The sequence below is a fragment of the Micromys minutus genome, assembly GCF_963924665.1.
Source record: "Micromys minutus genome assembly, chromosome: 7".
NCBI classification, from domain to species: Eukaryota; Metazoa; Chordata; class Mammalia; order Rodentia; family Muridae; genus Micromys; species Micromys minutus.
Window position 1 is genome coordinate 16,936,522 of NC_137976.1, and position 16,859 is coordinate 16,953,380.

General features: G+C 34.6%; 1 protein-coding gene across 1 annotated transcript in view; it reads left to right on the plus strand.

Annotated features, from left to right (window-relative positions):
• Positions 1 to 1,048: 1,048 nt before the first annotated feature.
• TMPRSS15 (transmembrane serine protease 15) overlaps positions 1,049 to 16,859 on the plus strand; it is a gene marked incomplete at both ends in the record, with an annotated part of 120,485 nt that continues 104,674 nt past the window's right edge. The window contains 4 exons of the mRNA XM_080919410.1: positions 1,049 to 1,193; positions 4,081 to 4,211; positions 4,451 to 4,518; positions 14,951 to 15,102. Coding sequence (XP_080775536.1) covers positions 1,049 to 1,193; positions 4,081 to 4,211; positions 4,451 to 4,518; positions 14,951 to 15,102 — 496 coding nt within the window. The remainder of the gene's footprint in view (positions 1,194 to 4,080; positions 4,212 to 4,450; positions 4,519 to 14,950; positions 15,103 to 16,859) is intronic.

Below are 16,859 nucleotides of genomic sequence, written 5' to 3' on the forward strand. Positions count from 1 at the left end.
TTAATTTATATCCCAGGCTCATTATTTTCAAATTATGAAAGTTCAAACTGTACATTCTACTCTGCTTATTAAAATTGTTTTGATTTTCCTGGAAAACACACATTTATGATTATTGCCATGAACATCTTAACCTGGTCTCTTGTTTGATTGACATATTTAAGATGCTAAAGTACAAAAATAAATGAGCAACGTCTTCTCTATCTAGCATATTTTCTTGAAATAGAAACCAACACTCTTCTTTATCTCAGAGTAATTAATCCCAAGTACCAGCGATTGCTCAAGTCATGTAGAGTAGTGATATGATGCCTGAGCGGACTTTCCTTTAAGTGCAATCTAATGCCTTACACGGCATAACTTCAAATGTGACATCATAAAGTTCAGAAGACTTGTGTTTGTTTCAGTTAGGTGTCGATGTACACATATACACATATGGGAGAAATGAGATAGAATAAGATGCCATGCATCTATACAATACATGTATGAATGTATTGATGTATACACACTATATATCTATGAAATTTGTGGCTTAGTTTTAAACTTTCTACAGAGCAATGAAAATGATAAGGTCCTTAGTCACAGGGCAGAAGGTCAATCTGTTTGGAACATTCCTACAAATATTAAGTGCATTTCCCTAATGACCAATATGTCCATCATCATTTTCATGTTTTTAATAGTTCTTGAGGAGATTAAGGGTCAATTGTTTTTGTTTATGGCATGCATTTAGTTTTTCTCGCCCTGACAAACGGCCTGTTCATGTGATTGTAATTTACAACTACAGGCATCTTTACTCACTGTATTGTCTTAAAGATTAACTACACTACTCCTTTTACAGATACTGAATGCATGGAAACAGACCATTTCCAGAAAGACACGTACAGTACATTCACAGTGAAGACAGTCAATGTTAGCTTCAATAGTTGATGACTTTAGAATCCTTAGGAACTTGAGAGGTTTTACTCTAAAGTTGGTATTAGAGTATCCTTTTTGTTGATGTGGAAAACTATATTATCTCACAGTTCCTAAACTATCCAGCATTCAAAAATCAGAAATGAAATCTAACAGAAATGCGGCTGCAGAACATCATCCTCTCAGCTCTTTCGAAGTGATGCTATCGGCTCTCTTCCTTATGCTCATGGTCCTCTCCATTGGGATAATTGCAGTGTCCTGGCTTGCAGTTAAGGAATCGGAAACAGGTAAGTCATGCTCTGACAAAAAGAAGATACTAAGTCATCCTTTGCTGTATTTTATTCACTACCTTGAATGTACCACAGATATTTTCTTTCATTTTGTGCGACTCCGGACACTTTACTTGGCAGAATAGTAGGAAAATGATTTTGTATATTATTTAAAATAACCCCAAATTCAAACCCTGGAAGAAGATTTTTCTTTTTTCCCCCTTTTTTTGAAAAATAATGTTCAGTATTTTTTTTCTTTTCAGTGTTTTTTTTCATTTCATCATATAATACAATAAGTTTTATATCATCTGATTTATTGTGATGAAAATGAAATCATAAACATTGAAATATTCTGGAAAATTCAAGCTCATATAGTGCAAATTAGCACTATTGTCAATTTATGTAAAAGTGATATCTATGTTCTGTCATTGGTTTAAAATGTTGATATTAAATTTAAATAAACAAACTCAAAGGTAACTTCATAAATATATAGGAAATGCGTTCTGTTTGAGGGGTAATATGATTTTCAAAATTAAAATAAGAACTATGTTATTATGGGCCAAAAATACTTCAAAGATATTCAAATATAATACCATGCTATAACAAATCTTTGACTTTATTGTTACTGGTGCCTCATTTTCAGGTTACAAATCTAAGGAAAAATTTCAAGAACTAGCTTACAACAAAACTTGGCAATAATTGGTACATTAAAAGACATTAAATACTAAACTAGATCCCAGTCTGAGAGTTTATTCTTTTTCACTACTTATGAGCTTATAAATAAATAAATCAGAATCATTGAAATGGTGCGAATAATGAAAGTTGATTCATTTTTTTGATAAAATTTAATTTACATTTTAAAACAACCTATGTGAGCAAATTAGTTCTAAAACCTCACAAAAAGAAGAGGATAATTGTGGGTGACCTTAGTATGACCCAGTAAGTGTGCTATTTTCCATGAGAAATAAATGTTTTGAATTTGAATATAATAAGAAGCAATTGTGACTTTACTAAAACAATGTTAATGTAATCCTTAAAAATTTAAATATTATAACCACTTATAGGGAACCTACCTGTTAGATAAATAATACTTTTGAGTGGTGTGAAAAACACTAATTTCACCTAGCATTTTAGAGAAGTGATGGTTTGCATTGTATTTATATTCTGCACATAACTTTAAGAATCATGATAGTTTTCAACCTGATATAATTGTTTGAGTTCATAAAGAATATGTCTTTTATGGGCATTATTTGTCAATGTTGATGTAATGTAATATAATGAGTAACTCAGAATAAAAATATGAGCTTAACTAGTAACAATCATTAGAGGAAATCAAATGTATTATAGTTGTTTAAATTATGCATTTATTGACATAATAGAATTTTAACATTTTTAATTGAAATGTATTTCTCACTTTCACCCTCCATCTGCTTCTTCAAATCTCCCCCAGATACCACCTTTATGACCCTCTAATCTTCCCCAACTCTCAAGTTGATAGCATATTTCCTTGATTATTTTTAGGTGTATGTGTACAATTTCAACCTGTAAGAGTTATATCAAATTCTAATATAGCCTTCACCAAACTTGTTATTTTCTTATGCATGTGTATACTTATCTCTACTTTAAAAAAATCATATTTTTAACTAGACCATACTCTTTATCCAGACTTTGCAGGTTTTCCTACCAGTTTCCTATTGCATATGATGCAGTTAAGTTCCAAACACAAAACATGCTAATGAAGGTCTCTGAGCCTCCTTCAATCTGACATCTCCTAACCCTTCATCATCTTCCATATTTAAAAGGGAAGTTTTAGATGTAACTTAATTTGTTCACAAAATGAGAACTGCATAAATACCAGGAAGGTACATAATTGTATAGTGCTGATGGGTTAAGCTAAGTGTAAGTTAATTGTTTAAAATGTTAGACTTAATATTTTGGAGGACAGGAAAATTATATATCTAGAAGGGTTTTGAACTTACAGTTAGTCAAACATACATTTAAATTTTACCACCATCAGTGCTCATCTTTACTACATTAGGAAATTATGTCATTATAGAACATAATTTTCTTGTTCTCGCAGAAAAAAAAAGCCTTATATCTCCCATTGTGATAATTATTGAATGTTCTTATTGAACTGATAAATGGTTTCTCTTTTTGTATGATTAAGCCAAAGCTATTCATTTTAATATAAATATGTATCACAGAAAATATTCTGATTAAAGGATGGTTTAATTTGTTCACTGCATCTTATATTATTTTCCCACTGAGACAGTGTATTTTCTACATCATTCTCAGTAACTTCTCCAAAATAGATAGTTCCTGTCTCATGCCAAAAAGTCATACATGCCAAATTTATAATTACTAGGATGTAAGAAGTGGCTTCAAAGCTGTGTTTCAAAGATACACACATACAGAATTCTTCACAGAAATTCACATGCAGAAAGCCAGCAGTGTCCTGGAGGCTTGGGGTCTAAGAAACATCTAACAGCAGCGACACAATTTTAATGGTCCATTTCTCACTATGTTTTCCTGAATCACTTCCCATAATTGGTAAGGTCTGATTATTCCCTGGGACTTCCAACAGGAATCTCAATTTTAAAAAAAGAAAGAAAGAAAGAAAGAAAAAGAATGATTTGACTTCAAAGAAAAGAGGAAGAAATATTAAAGGACAAAATAAACATAGTTTTTTTTTCAGTATTTTAAAACAACCAGACAGTTGAACATAAAAAAAATAAAGATAGAAATACCTAGTTTTGAGTTATAAGGACAATAAAGAAAAAGCAATAATTAAATAATTACGGGGAAAATATATTAAGTGAGAGTCATTGCCTTTATGTTATGAACCAGGATGACATATTCTCTTCTATTCATAACTGGGAGCATTTTTTCTTATTAATTCATCTAGATGCAGCCCTGGGAAAAAGTTATGAAGTCAGAGGGACATTTAAAATAACATCTGGAGTGACATATAATCCTAATTTACAAGACAAACTCTCGGTGGATTTCAAACTTCTTGCTTTTGACCTTCAGCAAATGGTAGGGGACTGTTTCTGCAAAGCTTGTTTTAAATTTCCTAATCATTTTTAGTAACTTCTCTTCAACTGATGAAAAGGACCACATTTGTTACACAGAAAATATCAGTAAAAGTCACTCATTGTTCATAAGTGTATGAAGGCCCCATTTGGGATATTTCTTCACTCCTAAACAAGTGGATTATCTCTACTCTGTATTAAAACTTCAACTATTCAGTTTAACACATATTTTTATCTTTTTAGATAGACGAGATCTTTGAATCAAGTAATCTGAAGAAGGAATATATAAAATCGAGGGTTTTTCAATTTGAGTAAGTATACTCTAAACCATTCTACTGGTAGCACATTGCTCTGGGCCACAACTGCCAAAATGTGCAGTGTTGCTATTTGTAGAAAAGAAGAATGATCTCCAACATGTTCAGAGCATTTGGAAATATTTTATGGTAAAAAATATTTTAGTAAGAGATAATAGTAATATTTGATAATTTATGTATTATTAAGTTTCTCATGAGGATGAAATTGCAGACATGAGAAAGCATTGAGATTGAATATATGCACATGTAGATGTAGTGTTTAATATGCTGAGAATATGGGAAAGAAACTTCCTTATTACTAATATAATAATATAGCACTTACTTCATTTACATTGTAAATCACAAATGACAGTAAATGCCTTAAAAGTTTTACTTAGAAAAAAATACTGTGATTGTAGCAATCTCTCCCCATTCTGATCTCTGTGGACACACATAGAGTAAATATTTATACTATCAATGTATAATAAGTGGACGGGTCTCAAAATAATAAAACACAACTTCATTAAGTGATACTTCGGTCTAGATTATGAAGTGCTGTGTAAGTATGTTACCATACATTTTACATGTAACTATAACATGTAATATGAGATCTAACCTTTTGAAAACTAATATTCCTTTGAATATTGATCCATGTCTCTGTTGAATCATTGTGTCCATAAATGAAAGTCCAGGACTCCGTGTCCCATTCAGTTTGCTTATGTCCCAGTGAATTTAGTGACTTATAAACTCTGAGGACCGAGGGAACTTTGAAACAGAGATACAAATGCATATAACACAGGGAGCAAAAGACTGTCCTGCTCATGAGAAGCTATTACGTTTAACAAACAACAAACGAACAAATTGGTGAAGGAGAGGTCCACTCAAAACCTAGAAGATCCCAACGAAGAGGGAGAAGCCTACACATAAAACAAAACAGATTGAGGGATTATACTTTTTGCATCTGAAGTAGACAGGCGCTTGAGAGCTTTTTTCTTAAAATAAGAAAAAATAAAAGAAGGCAAATGTAGGATGAGAAAACAGGCCTAATGTAATCACTTCTGTCCTTTATGGATAATTTTTGTGTGAAATTTTAGTAAAGACAGAGAACCATGGAATGTAGTCTACACCTCCAAGGTCACATTTTATGAACCATCACATCACTATTAGGAACATTTTCCCTGTGGCTTAGCTTACCTCTGTGTGTCTCATTTAGTTCTCTTCCTAAATTGACTTCTTATCAGAAAGTTCCATCCTTTAACTGTCCCTCATTTTGGTGTCCTTCCTTCTCTTTCCTTTGCTGAGAATTAATCAGCTTATGTGAGAACTTACAGCACAATCTGCATTGGAAATTCTTTTCATTTTTAACCAGAGTATCAATGACTCTGGTAACTATAGAAACTATAATTGAAACAGTGTAAAATCTTATTGCACTGTGTCTTAAGTTTTTATCAGTGAAAATATGTACATAAGTGAAATTCTTCTCTGAAATATCAGTAGTGGTTCCTAGAACAAGCATATAGAAAGATAATAAATTAGATTATTTACTAAGTTATGGGGGTCTGATGAGTGCTAGTCAGTCCTGAAGCCTAGAGGGTGTGCTAGCATTAGGTGTCATATCAAACTTGCAAATTTAGTTTTTTGGTTTTTTTTAATTTTGGCCTTTGTTTTTCTTGAACTTCATATAGTCTGAGTTGTTTCTGGGGTGTTCAGAGCTTTCTGGGGTTAGTATCCCATTATCAGTGACTGCATATTATGTCTGTTCTCTTGTGACTTGGTAACCTCACTCAGGATGATAGTCTATAGATGCATCCATTTTCTTAAGAATTTCATAAGGTCATTGTTTCTGATAGCTGAGTTGTACTCCATTGTGTAAATGTACTACAATTTTTGTATCCATTCTTCTACTGAAGGACATCTGGGTCCTTTCCAGCTTCTGGCTATTATAAATAGGGCTGCTATGAACATTGTGGTACATGTGTCTTTGTTGTATGTTGGTTTTTCTCTGGGGTATATGCCCAGAAGAGAAATAACTGGGTGTTCGGGTCCAATTTTCTGAGGAATCACCAGGTTGATTTCCAGAGTGATTGTACCAGTTTACAACCCCACCAACAGTGGAGAAGTATTCCTCTTTCTCCACATCCTTGCCAACATCTGCTGTCATCTGAATTTTTGATCATAGTCATTCTGACTGGTGTGAGGTGTAATCTCAGGGTTGTTTTGATTTGCATTTCCCTGATGACTAAGGATGTCAAGCACTTCCTTAGATGCTTCTCAGCCATTTGACATTACTCAATTGAAAACATTTTTAATAGGATTGTATGATTCTCTGATGTCTAACTTCTTGAGTTCTTTGTATACTATGGATATTAGGGGATATTAGGTCTCTATCAGATGTGGGGTTGGTAAAGATCTTTTCCCAATCTGTTGGCTGCCATTTTGTTTTCTTGACAGTGTTCTTACACTTACAGAAACTTTGCAATCTCATTAAGTCCTATTTGTCCATATTTGACCTTAGAGCACAAGCCATTGCTGGTCTGTTCAGGAAATTTTCTCCTGTGCCTATGTGTTCTAATGTTTTCCCTACTTTCTCTTCTAATAGCTTCAGTGTACCTGGTTTAATGTGGAGATCTTTGATTCACTTACACTTGAGCTTTGTACAAGGAGATAAGAAAGGCTCTATTTTCATTCTTCTGCAAGCTGAGTGTGAGTTGGACAAACACCATTTGTTGAAGAGGCCGTCCTTTTTCCATTGAATGTTTACAGCTCCTTTGTCAAAAATCAAGTGACCATATATGTGAGGGCATTTTCTGGATCTTCTATTCTATTGCATTGATCCATGTGCCTATTTCTGTACCAGTACCATGCAGATTTTAGCACAATTGCATTGTAATATAGCTTGAGGTCAGGGATAGTGATTCTCACAGATGTTTTCTTGTTGTTGAGGATGGATTTCACTATTCTAGGTCTTTTGTTATTGCAGATGAAATTGTATATTGCTCTTTCCAACTCTATGAAGAACTGGTTTAGAATTTTGATGGGGATTGCATTGAATCTGTAAGTCCCATACCTAAACATAATAAAAGCAATATACAGCAAACTAGTAGCCAACATCAAACTTAAAGGTGAGAAACTTGAAGCAATCCCACACAAATCAGGGACTAGACAAGGCTGCCCACTCTCTCCCTACCTATTCAACATAGTACTGGAAATCCTGGCTGGAGCAATTAGACAGCAAAAGGAAATCAAAGGGATACAAATTAGAAAGGAAGAAGGAAAAACATCACTGTTTGCAGATGACATGATAGTGTACTTAAGTGACCCCAAAAATTCCACCAGAGAACTTCTACAGCTGATAAACAAGTTCAGCAAAGTGGCTGGATATCACATTAACTCAAACAAATCAGTAGCCTTCCTCTACTCAAAAGACAAACATGCGGAGAAAGAAATAAGGGAGAAGATACCCTTTACAATAGTCACAGTCAATATGAAATACCTTGATGTGACTCTAACTAAGCAGGTGAAGGACCTGTAAGACAAGAACTTCACATCTCTAAAAAAGGAAATTGAGGAAGATCTCAGAAAATGAAAAGATCTCTCATGCTCATGAATTGGAAGGATCAACATTGTAAAAATGGCTATCTTACCAAAAACAATCTACAGATTTTGTTGTTCAAAGCTACAGGAAAACTGAAGGTATAATAAAGGTTCTACAGTAACTGTCTTGTGGATATGATCAAAATTTTAAGATGACATAGAGGTGGGCATAAGTAGGATTGTGCACTACGTGAATACTAGAGTTATTTGTCCGGAATTGACAGAATAAAGCAGATTTACAATGTGCAGTTTATAACGGCAGCAACAACCAGATCCCCTTATCTTTCTGGCTTAGTAGTAAATCCAAATTATTGAGACTTAGAGAAAAAGTAAGTGATTCTGCTTTAAAAGTGAACATGGACAGCATCCTGACGGAAGACAGCTGAGGTGGCTTTGGTCTTCAGGTATAGTGTATGCACACACTCTCCCCACCCACAAATTCAAATATTCCTCCACGAGAAAATATATACATATGTGCTCATGCATATACACACAATGTAAAAAGATACATTAAAATATTAAGGTATTAATATCAATGAAAATTAAAACAAATAGTTTGTTTCCTCAACAATAACCAATGAACATCCCCTGATGTTTCTAATTCTCTTATTCATTCATACCAGACCCAAAAGAACCTTGTTCTGAACCAGACAATTTGCAGGTCTTTTAAGAATAAAGATACTGGGAAAGCATTTTATTAAAAAGATCGCATAGCCAACACCATTAAGACATTCTATTTTGCTGAGATCCTGACAGTTTATTACTCACCTTCCTACATTTGTGGTGCTCATATAATTTTTTAAAAGTTTTATTTATTTTATATATGTGAGTACATATCTTCAGACACACCAGAAGAGGGCATTGTATCCCATTACAGATGGTTGTGAACCACCATGTAGTTGCTAGGAATTGAACTCAGAACCTCTGGAAAAGCAGTCAGTGCTCTCAACCTCTGAGCCATCTCTCCAGCTCCTCCTATAATTTTTAATAATTCTACCTACCAAGATTTACCTAGGAGACAATTTATGAATTTTTGCAGCCTTGATTAATTAATTAATAATAAATCACTCTGTAAAAATGTTAGGATACTAACTTAAAACACATTTTAAGGAAGTAAAAATATTTAAGAGCTTTATCAATATCAAGGAATGTCTAATAGTGTTATCAAATGCCAGTTTATAGCAGACTATGCATGTACACCATACAATAGTGCAAAAAGAAATTTAAGATAATGTTGCCTAAAGTTGGGTTGGCTGCTTTGCCTGGATTATGTCCACAACTTCAGAAGGAAGTTCATTCAAGTAGCATGAAAAATATTCATGCTACTTAAAATTTATTCCCTCAAACAGTATTTATGAAATGACTGGGGATTGTTAAGATTGTTATGGACATCCAGAAAACATTCTTCTGACAATTGCTTTCAAGTTACTAGAAAGAAGCTTTATTACCCTTCACCCGATGCACAGTATATGCATTTTCATCCACTTATGGAGGCAATATCATGACACCTAGGCTTGACTCCCAACTCATCCCTTGCATTTTCAGCTCCTGAAGACTTCATAGTATTGCCATGATAAGTACAGGCACATTCATGTGTGCAGTCTCAGGCACCCATGCAGATTTCATTTGTCCTTCCTGTTCTGTTTTAGCATCTGTGTTGACTTGTCGTCATGTAGATACACCGACAGCCTTCCTTCATTTTGTGATGCAGTCTTGTCTCCAGCTGGATGCTTGTTTCCTCTGCTTGCCCTCTACCTTCCCATCTGGCCTCATTCCATGCCACACCTCCATTAATGCTTCAGTGGCCCTTCAGCCCCCTTTTTGAAGTGAGGATTTTCCTCACTATCTCATTCAGAGCCTTGGGCTATCATATTAAATACTATACTCAAAGGTGCATTGATGGAATTATTAGTTTTTCTTTCTTCTTAGTAGACCATAGGGTATGACCACAGAGATACTGGGTCTCCAGAAATTTAAGTCATGTAAATGTTCTGAACAATAATGTGGGAGCTGGGAACTTAACACTGGTCTTCTACAAGAACAAGTACTCTTGATGCCTCTACTCCTCTCCTGCTTAGAATTCTCTGTTCTTGATGACATTGTAATTGTCCCTAGAAAATAATGAGATAGGGTCAAATGAAGATTAATGGGAAAAGACAGGCTGGAGAATTTTACGTATTTTACAACAATGATCTGGAAAAAAGAGATGTGGTAAGGGGAAAAAAATCAAGGAGCCACTGAGTTATTCGTGTGTGTGTGTGTGTGTGTGTGTGTGTGTGTGTGTGTGTGTGTGTGTGTAAAATCAGAATCTTTTACTTCAACCAAGACAAGTTTACAAGCTCTGCCCCCTAAGTGTTGATATTCCACCTAGGAGATAAATGCCCTCTTAGCATTTATATTGGCATAGGGGGTTCAAATTCCAGTTCCAATTCTTGTGTGGCCCTTCACCATCCTCAATGTTATTTTAAATAATCATGGATGAATATCTATAGTCATATGAATAAAAGCAACAAAATTGTCATTAGACTTAAGCATTTTATTTTTTAAATTATAAAATTAGGAAACAGAAGTGATTTATTTCTCTTCTACCCAAGTATACATGGTAAAAAAATATATCTAAAACTCTATTCAAAACTCTACAATTTTAGTGACCTAATATGACCTATTGCTAAGAATACCAAACATAGTCATCAATCTATTTTATAGTATTTTACAATTAATTAATATATTTTTGGCATTTTAAAAATGTGTGTGTGTTCATGTGTGTGTTTGTGTGTGAGTGTGAGTGTGTGTGTGTGTGTGTGTGTGAGTGTGTGTGTGTGTGTTTAACCAGTCTGAAGAACAGGCAAAAGGTATTTTTCTCTCCCTCTCTTTTGGGAATACTGTTATTCTGCTCTGTGGAAAATGTTTTGATTCACAGAGTATTAGCAGTTGACTCTTTTAATAAAGGGCTGTTTACCCTCTGTGGCAATGTGCACTTTAAGTTTGCCCTTTTCACATAGATGAGTCACAAGGTTCTCAAAGGAAAAGGCTGTGTTTATTCAGCAAACCTAAAGGTTATCAGTATCATTAAGGAAAATATAAGATAAGAAATACTTTGATCTATTACATTCAATTTCTCTGTACAACGGTAGGATTTATCTAGCTATAAAATTAAACGGATTGGGGGGGAGGTATGCAGTTCCTTTACAACAGAAAAACAAACAAACAAAAAAAAAAAAAAAAAAAAAAAAAAAAAAAAAAAAAAAAAAAAAAAACCTAGTACTTTAAAAGGAAAATGGCTATTATTTTTCCATAGAGGAGTGATTTCTTTATTTATCTTAATAAATAAAAAAAGCTCACAGCATGGATACAGATCATGGATAAACTACCAAAAACAAGGTTCTGTTTCCTTATGAGATGAAACAAATATGTATCACAGTTTCTTTGATTTCTACTATATCATCTCTCTTATCTCAACATTTATACTGAATAAGAAATCAAAGTATAAAAAAATACAATAGTATGTGTGCTTGTAATATAGATGCTTTATCCTCACAGATAAAAATTATTAAGTGCAATATATTATTCACAACTAAAAAGACAAGTCTTTCTTACAAATATGTTTATGCCTGAGGTTGAATTAATCCAGTTAGTTACAACCCAGTGAGGGGAAATTTCAAAATTGCATTTCCTGTGCCCCAAATACCTTGTGCCTGTGTCTTCTACTGCCTGATTCAAGCATTTCAAAGTCAATTGTCCTGTGTAAATTAAATACATGAAAATAGAGAGAGAATATGCAGATTTCATTGCCATTTAAATCTTTTTTTTTTTTTTTTTTTTTTTTTGGCGCAACAAAAGAGAAAGTAAAACCATAGAGCTGAAGAGGGCAGATAAAACACTTCTGTGCACCTTATTGTAAAGCATATTTAATTCTCACCACCTTTAGTTCATGCTTAGGCAGTCATGTTTTGGCAAAGGGCATGGATTCTGAACACATACGGGCAGTGGTATGAGAGGAGAGGTTGAGAGAGGCGGAAAGCTGATGAGAGGTGATGAGGAAGAGGAAGCTGCGTCTATCAGAAGCATATAGGACCTGACAAAAATATCCACATAGGCAGCATTTCCCCATCTGTTCATATCCAAACATCTTAAAATAATACAAAACAGTAAATATATGTACCTGTCTCTGTCTCTTTCCTAGAGATGAACAGTTCACTAAAGTTTAAAAAAACTATGGGTGAAAATTTTATTCATGGGTTTCCAGGAAGCAGTGATGTGGTCTTATGTCATCTGTTTAAAAAAAAAAAAAAAACATGTTTATCCCACCTGCTACAAAAGCCATAGCACGCTGCTTAAAGTTTACACTCTAGCTCTAGGTGTTAAAGGTTCTTTAATTATAGAGCACACATTGGCCAATGCAAGGCATCCTGGAAATCTCCTTATCTTCACCATTCTTTCGCCAGGGGTAGGATGGAACGTGAGAGTTGGATACTACCCAACACGGCTTTTCAATTCTAGTTAACAAAGTGCATAAATGATCGAAGCCTTTAAAAGTGGACGGGTTTTTTTCTTTTGTTTTCCTTAATTTGGTTTGATTTTTCTGCCATCGCAAGGAGTATTGGTTTTTGTGAAGGTGAATTCAATGGTCTGTTAGCAGCAGTAGGAAAGATTCTACCGTTTGATTTCTTTCTGTATGCTGCATATGACTTTTGGCCATCTCTGGCCTAATGATCCCCATATGGCCCTCAAATGAGTCTCTAATTCTGCCTACTACATATAGACATAAAAATGGGCAAAGAATTAAAGCAGCACTTTTCTGTAGTTTATTATTATTGCTATAATAATTATAATAATAATTATTATTATTTACATTAAAAATAAAACTCCAAAATGTTCTTGCCTGTCTTCTCACATTCAATCATAATGACCCCATTTTGAGAAATAGATGAAGATAGCTACTTCCCCTACATGTGTAGAGATAATTTCTGATAAAAGTAGGGTTTAGAGCAATAGAGAAATGTCTCAGAATTAAGGACACTTGCTCTTGTGGAAGACAAAAATTTAGTTCCTAGATCCCACACCAAGTGACTCATAATCAGCAGGAGAGTCATCTTTCCGTTTTTGTCTTCATACACATACCTGCAGTCATGTGTGCACACCCCACTCACAACACTCCTGTCACAAACACACAGACATGTAAACAAAAACAATAAGGTATTAAATAAATATTTTAAAAACCGTGGTCGGCTGGCATAGAAAACTTAAGGAGCATTGTAGACCAGATTGTAAGAAGTGACTGTAAGTTGCTGAATCCTTAGTAAGGACAAGAGTTTCTTATATGTGAACATTTAGTTCTGGCTGATTGGCAAGGAGCTGTTCTACCCAGAAGATTCAGTTACTGTAAATTAAGAAAATAATTGGACAGTTAAACCTCCCCACATTTTCATATAATTAACTCATAGACATGAAGTGTTAGAGGTTTTTAACAAAGTGTCTTAGTCATTTAAATAAGGAAAAACAAGCTTTATGGAATGGAAATATTCCTACTGGACTGCGAACCTGAAAACTGATGCAACCATTAAAAGGAGACATACTGTCTTAGGAAATGGTAAACTACCATGGTCTTCCAGAAACTTCCTGCTCTCAGGACATAATCATGAAAGGGACAAATGAATTTTACTCTAGGTTCCAGCCAAAAAGGTAGATAATTAAAATGTCAGGGGTAACACAGTCTCTGCAGATGCTTGTTACCTTGGTAATACCAGGTTGCAAGAGTACAGTGCCTTTGTATTGTCACCAACAGTCATTGTCAGAGCTGACTCTCCATGGTTGTTCTTAAGGTGTCAGCTTCAACCTGAGAAGTCCAGCTCATCTCCAGCTCAGAACACAGATCACCTGAGTTTCTCCTCCTGTGTAATTGTAAGCTAAGGGGGAAACTCTAGGGAAGAGAACACAACAAAAATCTCACCTGTCACTATTGCTTCCTGTGAAAGTCTGTGTTCAGTTTTCTTTTTTCTTTTGTTTAACCTAAATGCTAAATAATGTGTCCTAATTTTGATAGCTGGAAAGAACATAAACCTGGAATTGCTGGACAATTTTTTTTTCAAATCTTTTCTACCATGAAGTGGAAAATACCGTTTAAACTGTAAAATACAGAGAAGGATTTAAAGTAAGAAAGAATTTAGGACCATATGGTTGAATTGTACCATTGTGGAAGATCATGTAGGCAATCAAATTATTATCATACATATCCTGAGTGTCCAGTAATTCCAGGTAAGTTTGTCTTCTTTCCAGCCCTCAAAATTAGAACGTGTTTTAAAGCATTTATGGTTAAACAAAAGAAAACTAAGAACAGTTGTTCACAGAAACTTAGAGTCAGGCCTTTTGAAAACATGTACAGTTTGTGTGAATTGAGCAAAAAACGTGAGATTTCTCTTGACCTAAAAACCCACCATGCACATTAAAAAAATCACACACTCCATTCCCTCAAATAGTAAAACAACTGGACAGTGTTTAATTTAACACAGAGACTAGAACTCCGTGCTGTTTTCCTGGGTTCTCACTGAATGGGAATGCTGCTGTTGGGTTGAGGTCAGCATTTGTCCTCTTGGGAAAAAGCTATTGGTTGTTTCTAATTGTCCTTTTCTTAGAGGGTAAGTTAGGATAGTACTTCCCTGCATCTGTTACATTCATTCTTATTTCTGCATTTTGGAAAAGCAGTCTTGCAAACCCTGTTTCAGAGTAGAGGTTACAAAGCTTTCCAAAGGAAAGATAACTAGTACATTTCACAGACATTCTGCCTGAACTGAGAACAAAGCACCTGAAGCCATTTTTACTCTTACATCATTACTGTTTTTTTCCTTTTGCTTTGCAGAAATGGCAGCGTTATTGTTCTTTTTGACCTTTTCTTTGCTCAGTGGGTGTCAGATGAAAACGTAAAAGAAGAACTGATTCGGGGCATTGAAGCAAATATATCCAGCCAACTGGTCATGCTCCATATTGATTTGAACAGCATTGATATCACAGGTATCTGTGGACGTTATTTGATTTCTTTGAATCATTAAGCTATGAAATTAAGATTCTAGCAACATAGGAGCTAGACAGGAGAGTAGTCCTTGGCATTAGGAGTATGTCAAATTGCCTGAGGTAACACATTTACATGACAAAAGTGAAATATTTGAACAGAAGTATCAGTGAAGAGAGGTTTGGAAACCATCAAGTATAAAAAGGATTCTGAGAATGTCAGTGGGCATAGATGTTTCTGAGTCTTGTCACATTCTATCTGAGTTTCTTCCGTCATTCATTAGGAAGTCAAATTATAGAATTTATGATTGCGTCAGAGACCCTATGAGATTACAGTCAAGAGGCAAGGACAAATGTCTAATTAGAAATGGAAATGAAGGAAAAAGAGGAATTGAGAAATTTAATCCAATCAATTTTCTACCAGAAAAAGTTAAGTTTGCACTTAGCATGACAAGGCATTGTTATCCTAAGATTAAACAAAAAGAGAAAGGCTTGGGAGTCAAAGGTAACTTTGGAGATCCTGGGGAAAATGGCTCAGCAGGAAGCAAAGCAGGGCAGACAACTTGAGTTCAACTTCCTGAAGCTAAAATGAAGAGAACTGACTCCAAACATTGATTTTTCACTTCTATAAGCATACCCTCTTTACACATCATTCACACACAGAGAACACACACACACACACACACACACACAAATTATACAAAATAATAATCTTTAACACTCAGACATGTCTCCTGACCCCCAAATATTGTATATAAAATTTCTCGTTGAAAGGGTCCCATTGAAGAGCTGGTCTTCAATTCACACAGTGTTTGAGAGATACTAGGATCAGGAAAATGCTTAATTAACCAATGGATTAACTCGTTAATGAACTGCTTATTGAATGTGCTATTAGAGGGTATTACAGCCTTGAAAAAAGTAAGCCAGTTTTGTGGCTTTGTAGGATAGATAGATGGCAAATGAGAGATAAATAAATAGATATGGATGGTTGGGTGAATGGATAGAGAGATGATAGATAGATAGATAGATAGATAGATAGATAATTGTGACATTAATATATATGTGTTCACTTGTCAGTTTAAGATACCTGAGCAATAGAAACCATCTCAGTTAAGGAACTGCCAATTGCCTCTATCGTATCTGTCCATGGTCATGAATGTGGGCATTTTCTTGTTAGGAGGATCAATAAGCCCATGGTATGTGATGCCAAGCCTGGAGAGATGCGCCTAGACTATTTAAGGGATTTAGCTGAGCAAGCTATTAAACGGGAGCCAATAAGCAGAATTTTCTTGTGGCCTCTGCTTCAGTTCCTGCCCCCAAGTTCTTCTTGGTATTCCTAAATAATGAGTAAGAATACACACTTTCTTGTCCAAATTGATTTTGGTCATGTTGTTTATAACAGCATCAGGAAAGGAAACAAAAGCAGTTCGTTCCACCATAATTGTCCAACCTCATCTCTTATTCAGAAAAAAATATAGCTAGTCACCTAGACCTGAACCTTCTGAACCCATGAGACTAAATAAACCTTTCCTTTATCTTGTCACATCAACAATTAAAATTAACACATATGTAGATATATGCTAATGTATATATATATATATATATATATATATATATATATTAATGTTATTTTATTTTTATTCTAGTTCACTTCCATTCAGTTCAATTTAAAAACTATTTATAGTCTGTTTAGTTTAGTTATAGACAGTGGTGATATTCTTTGCTTTCCTATGTTCACAGTGCCTTATTTCTAAATGCTG